A 5,960-nucleotide genomic window follows, 5' to 3' on the forward strand; every position below is an offset into this window, starting at 1 on the left:
TATGTATTTAAATTTTATGCCTGAGCCACACTTAAGTTATTTCCATCTTTAGGTACAATTAATAAATATTAAAATTAAACTTTAGCTTTTTTTCTTGTGCTGCATGCCGTTACCGACATCCTTGGCCGTGGAACTAGAGCTGTTCCTTTTCCTGAGATGCCCCATATCGGTCAAAGCCGATTTAATTGCCGTGCAGTAACGCGCGACCGAGATATCTGGATTTCCATCCCAGCCAGAAATGGCAAAGGTTATATCATTCTCGCGCAAATTATAACAGCAGCCATAGCCCTCCGAGTTGAGTGGTCCGTAGGCCATAAAACAGTCATGTGGTGTCGTAAGGTGGGAGCTGACTATACGAAAATTTTTGGATCTCTGATAACCCGCAGTGTTAAAAAAGTAGGGCAACGGCTTGCCATGTTCAAGTGCCATCTGTTCCAGGCCGAACAAATGGCGATCCACGCCACGTCCCTGATGCGCCAGCATTGTCTGATGCTGATGAGAGTCCACTGCGGCACGCAGTGCCAACCAGGAAGCGCTAGATGAGGCTTTTCCCGAAACCATGGTATGCACAAAATTCGAGGATTCTTTTGAAGTTGAACGTACGACTTCGCTGCGTCCCCTTTTAAAGATGCGCAAATGTGCCGACTCGTGCTGGACGGGCAGCTGCTTGTGCTGCCTATAAAAGGCCAGCTGCAGTGCCATCTGCACAAAGCTATCCGGTGCAAGGCCTTGGGAATTGATGAGACTCGTGCCGTAGCAATCGAACTGGAATGCATGCAGCTTCAAACGTCTGGTGATTTTTTTTATGTTATGCTTCGCCGCCGTCAACCTGCAACCGATACATTCGTCGACTTCTTCAAAACTAATGTATTCCACCAGGTCACCTGGGTCCGTGGTGTGAGAGACCATTCCATATTCCGGATTGACACTAATTACATAAGAGATAACCGACTCAGCAAATACTGTATAAATAATACGAAAGAATTAACATACATGTTCTTTAATATATAATCCATAATGCTGGCCGCCGGATACGGTTCCGCGGCCGCAAGCTCACAGCACAGACCGGCCATGCCGTTGGGATTGACAATCAACTGCAGGGTCTTGTCCATCCAGCGATTGGCACTATTAAAATGCAACCCGCCGCCATGCAAAAGCTGAGCAGCCAGTATGGAACGCTCCTGGCCTTCCGGCACCTCAAGATATTCGTCCAGGGAGACTGTGAAGAGCGCCTGTTCGATGCACTGAATCGCATAGGCATCGAGATCTTTGCGACAAAGCAGCTCACGGCCTTCGGCCCAGTTGTTGCGTGTGTCGTGGGTGAGCAGGCCAATTGCTGGGCCCTTAGAATGCCCTGAATTAATAATTTCCACCAATTGCTTTCTGATCTGAAACACGTTGTACACATCTTTTTGCTCCGTGCTGTAAACGGGTAGCTTGTAGAACTATAGGACACATAAGATACGATTAGGATAGTTTTTTTTTTGTAAATCTCCAAGGAAGCTTACATTATTGTTGTGTATTACAACGATATAGTTGGATCCGAACTGTTGCAGGACATCGCTGTCGCGTTGCGGTGTGCGGACCGAGCCAAATACTTGGTGAAGTTGACTATTATCCAGCTTGAAGTATCCCAATGTGCAAACGGGTATTTGATTGCTCTCCACCAGACTATTGAACTCGCACATGGCATATATGGCCTTGGCCGTGAAGTCCAAAAATTCAAAAGTACTACGAAATTGTTGCCTAGGAAACGCTATGCAAGGACTGGAATAGACAGTTAAGGGTGAACGATGTCGCAAGTAGGTGACCTTTGTCCAGCGCTCGGTGAGCCAATTGTTATCGGCTTGTCCAGCTTCCTGAAGCAGCTTTTGCAGTTCACATCCCTTGTTGTTCAGAAAGTCGCGTGTCAGCATCTGCTCCATTTCAAGGGCCTTCTCCTTGAAAAGCGGTTTTAGGCTGTTTAAATAACGATTTAGAGTCAGCTGCAGTGGTATAACCGGATAATTGGGTAATTGACATTTCAGACCAGGCAGCACCACTTGGCCAGTTTTTGTTGGGTTCAATGCCCAAGCTTGTGCCCGTGCACAGATACTTGCTGGTATTTCTAGGCGGGAGAAGATATCGGCCTCTGCTCTCTCTATATCTAAAAATTTGGGAGTTCGGTTCGCTTTACTAACTAGATTTGTTGATTGATTTCTGGGTATGGATTTTTTCTTGATTTTGGGCAATCTCTTAGGCTCCGTTTGCTGTAGTTTGACGCTAGTCAATCTTTTAGGCTCCGTTTGCTGTAGTTTGACGCTAGTCAATCTCTTAGGCTCCGTTTGCTGTTGCTTGACGTTATCCTTAGGTGATATAAAAGTTGGTAGGAATTGAAATTGTTTTGCCAATGTTTTCACATAGAAAAAGAGTTTTGCAATGAGGCTCCTTTCCTTTTCGGGCTGATTTCTTATGTACTTTGTGTGCACGTTGTTATTCTGTTTGCCGTAATTACGGGAATTGCCGTTGTACTGCGTGGGCTGAATTCGGATTAGAATCATTTAAGCATTGTCCTGCTGCACACTTACTATGCTCAGGAAGCGCTCTGTCGTGATTAGGGCCCGCATGATACAATTTGGAGAAGAATCGAAAGATTATAGCAAATTTATACTCTAGACGTAATAAATAACGCAAACTAGATGTGTACAGATGAGACTTACTGGGTTTGAGACTGATGTGTGCATGATTTTTGTTAAAATACAATCCGGTCTTTAATTGCACTCGAAATTTAATAAACATTGAAAAAACATACTTTTTTAGGTCACTACAGCTTGGACTTCGTGGGTTCCTTGTCAAGAACCGCCTGCATTTCGAGGAAAGCCTTTGTTAGGGCCTTTGCAAACTTGTCGGGGTCTGTTTCAGCATTAGATTTCCATGCCGAGATCGCTAGTATAATATCGCATTCGCGAGGATTATAACAACAACCATATCCATCATGTGTGGCCGGCCCGTACCCCATGAAGGCATCGTACTTTGTGGCCACCTGAGATGTGGACATACGAAAGTGCATGGACTTGGTGTAGCCCACAGACGAGTAGAACCTGGGTACGGGCAAATTATTCTCCAGTGCCATCAACTTCAGACCCAGCAGATGACGGTCAACGCCGCGTCCCTGGAGCGCCAGTCTAGTATACGCCTGATGACTACTGACCGCCTCGCGCAACAGCTTGGCGCGCATCTCCACAGATGCATCTTCGCTGGTCATCGCCCGACAAAAGTCTAACGATTCATTCGAGCAGGAGCGTATGGTTTCCGTGCGCCCATTCTCGAAAATACGCAGGTGCGCTGATTCATATTGAGCAGCGGGTTCGTTGTGCATTCTAATAAAAAAAAAAAATTGATAGCATTACATATTTGGATAGAACTTACATTTAAAAGGTGTCTACTTGTAAAACGCCAGCTGAAGGGCCATCTGCACGTAGCTGTCTGGCCCTAGGTGCTTATTTTTGATGTACTCCTTGCCATAACTATCGAATTTTAGCACTTTCATTTGCAGATCATGAACAAGGCGATCGACATTACGTTTAGCATAGAATATCCATTGCCCAACGCATTCGTTTAGTGGACAAAATTTGATCTTTTGTGGCTTATTTAAAGGCTCAGAGGAGCCGCATTCACCAAACTTCTTGTCCTCGCTCCTAGAATTTAGAGTGATAATTATATGGGAGCAATATATGGAGCAAATTAATGCTTACATTTTCTTTACCACATAATCCATCATCATGGCAATGGGCTGCCCCTCAGCTGGGGAATGTTCGTAGGCGAAGCCAACGTTTCCATTTGGATTGACCACTAGTTGAATGGTTTTGTCCATCCAACGATTGCCGCTATTCACTCTGCTACCTCCACCATGAATCAGCGACAGGATCAATTGATTGGCCTGGTCACCGGGCTTGAATGAAACGCATTCATCCAAGGAAACAGTGAACAGCGAAGTCTGTATTGTCTGAATGGCCTCCTTATTTTGCGGCATTGCGGACAGTTGCCCATAGGCCTCTGCCCAATTGTCACGCGAGTCTGTGGTGAGGATGCCATAGGGTACACCAAAATCGATTTCAGCTTCCATTATTATATCCAACTGTTTGGCCAGAGCTGGAGCAGATAGTAGTTTATCGTCCTTGTCGTATAGGCACAATTTGTAAAACTATTGGGTTAAATATAAATAATTAATGAATATTAAACCACTTTCAAGTACGCAGACTTACATGATTTTTATAGATGACCACCACGTGCTTGGAACAGGGATTATATACAATCTCATCTGTGCCCCGTCGCGGTATACGACAGGTTCCAAATACCTTGCCAAACTGACTATTGTCCAGCTCATTCTTGCCCATTTTGACAACTGGTATTTTACCAGAATCTACGATGCTTTTAAATTCGCCGAGGCCAAAGATCACTTTTGCCGTATAGTCAACGAAGGCACGTTCATTTTTAAACTTTTGCGGTGGAAATGTCATGCCGGGACTCACATAGACGGTGACTGGATCACGATATTGCAGGTAGGCCGTCTTCAGCCAGCGACCCGCCAGCCAGTTAGTCTCATTTTTACCCACCTCTTCGAGCAACGTCTGCAGCTCATCGCCCTCTTTGTCTTTAAATTCTTCCGTTATATCTCTTTGCTTCTTAAACTCGTCGGTCGTCAGCAGGGGCTGAACACTGCACAGAAAACGGTCCAGCGTTTCATTCAGTGGCAAAACCGGGTATTTCAAAAGATTCTGCTTTGGTGCCCCATTTTGCGGCACTTGCGGCTGCTCGGAGCCTTTGCTGCCAAAGCTGGCAGGCAGCAGCTTGACAAGAACATTCGAAGTTTGATTTGCTTTGATGGAACATTTGGTCTGTAAGGCGGATGTTAGTTTGGATTCGGGTCATAGTTGGCAATTACTCACCAAATTCCAGAAGACACCTCTGCTGTTCAGCAATCTCATCTCGGCTTTGGGCGGATCAATTCTTCTTTCAACGGACGAGCTGCAAAAACCCAAAGAAAAAATTAAGCTCAACAGTACAATAATCCAAAGGTTATTTTTTGTATGTGTGTGCGCTGTGGGCTTTTTTAAATTGTTAACCTTTGATAAGTGTGCATTATCGTAAAGGATGGCGATAAAAGTGGCGTTTAGATTAACGCTGTCGACGACACAGCACTTGGCTTGGTCCACGTAAGCAAAGTGCAGTTAACAATTGATATCAGACAAAAGACGACCGGTTTTCTTTAACCATTTTTTTAAACTGCGCTGTCGCAGTCCCAGTCGCTGCTTTTGCTGCCTTTATGTTATCGCTGTTAACGCTGGCGTCGGCGTCGGCGTCGGCGTTGGCGTCGGCATCGAAAGTGAGAGCGGTTTGTGCAATGTCTTGCGACTTGTTGAGCTCTGTTTTGCTATCGGCACGTCTTTGCTTACCCTTTGACGCTCTTTGTGACTTCTCTTCTGTAATTGTTGGGCACTTTTTGGATGTTATTGGGCCGAAAAAAAATATTGTGACATTTCCGAAATAATTATGAATTAAAATTCTACATATAGCAGTCAACCTGTTTATCCAAAGTATATATTATGATTATCCGCATTAGTGGTGGAACTCTAACGATAGTAGCGTGCGATGAATACTAAATAACAATTAATAAAAAGAACAGAAAAACCAACCGTAAATATTTATTAACGATGTTTGCGTTATGTTTATCTATGTACTGGTATATATTTCGATATAACGACATAAATACTGTTGTATAACAGTATTAAATTTTACCGATAGCACTGAGTACATTTTGATGAGTGGGGGGGGGGGGGGGGGGGGGGGAGAGGGAGTGAATTCTGTTAACTGGTGGAGCTCTGTTAAGAAAGCAGTGTAGTTAAGTGCGCCAAATTCAAATTTAGAATTTTTCATTGAACAGCACCAGGTACTTCATTTCAGGGATTTGCTTTTTAAAT

The 5,960-nt window shown here is 44.4% G+C and overlaps 2 protein-coding genes across 5 annotated transcripts; both read right to left on the reverse strand.

Moving 5' to 3' along the window:
- Positions 1 to 7: 7 nt before the first annotated feature.
- LOC115758457 (carnitine O-acetyltransferase-like) lies at positions 8 to 2,650 on the reverse strand. 2 transcript variants are annotated; one of them, XM_030699125.1, is made up of 5 exons: positions 2,568 to 2,650; positions 1,509 to 2,519; positions 994 to 1,445; positions 885 to 928; positions 775 to 829 (listed from the first exon to the last, which is right to left on the reverse strand). In XM_030699125.1, the coding sequence occupies exons 1-5, from the start codon at positions 2,604 to 2,606 to the stop codon at positions 825 to 827; spliced, it is 1,551 nt and encodes a 516-aa protein (XP_030554985.1). In that variant the 5' UTR covers positions 2,607 to 2,650; the 3' UTR covers positions 775 to 824. The 2 variants fall into 2 exon arrangements, with proteins under 2 accessions (XP_030554984.1, XP_030554985.1); XM_030699124.1 differs by having other exon boundaries at positions 8 to 928.
- Positions 2,629 to 5,556, reverse strand: LOC115758459 (carnitine O-acetyltransferase-like). Of its 3 annotated transcripts, XM_030699131.1 has the most exons (7): positions 5,106 to 5,253; positions 4,929 to 5,007; positions 4,245 to 4,877; positions 3,735 to 4,183; positions 3,426 to 3,677; positions 2,792 to 3,359; positions 2,629 to 2,710 (listed from the first exon to the last, which is right to left on the reverse strand). In XM_030699131.1, the coding sequence occupies exons 1-6, from the start codon at positions 5,120 to 5,122 to the stop codon at positions 2,804 to 2,806; spliced, it is 1,986 nt and encodes a 661-aa protein (XP_030554991.1). In that variant the 5' UTR covers positions 5,123 to 5,253; the 3' UTR covers positions 2,629 to 2,710; positions 2,792 to 2,803. The 3 variants fall into 3 exon arrangements, with proteins under 3 accessions (XP_030554991.1, XP_030554992.1, XP_030554990.1); XM_030699132.1 differs by lacking the exons at positions 2,629 to 2,710; positions 5,106 to 5,253 and adding an exon at positions 5,436 to 5,556 and having other exon boundaries at positions 2,750 to 3,359; XM_030699130.1 differs by lacking the exon at positions 2,629 to 2,710 and having other exon boundaries at positions 2,750 to 3,359.
- Positions 5,557 to 5,960: the final 404 nt, after the last annotated feature.

This window comes from Drosophila novamexicana, unplaced genomic scaffold (genome assembly GCF_003285875.2).
Source record: "Drosophila novamexicana strain 15010-1031.04,08,12 unplaced genomic scaffold, DnovRS2.1 tig00000193-arrow-pilon, whole genome shotgun sequence".
In the NCBI taxonomy this organism is placed as follows: Eukaryota; Metazoa; Arthropoda; class Insecta; order Diptera; family Drosophilidae; genus Drosophila; species Drosophila novamexicana.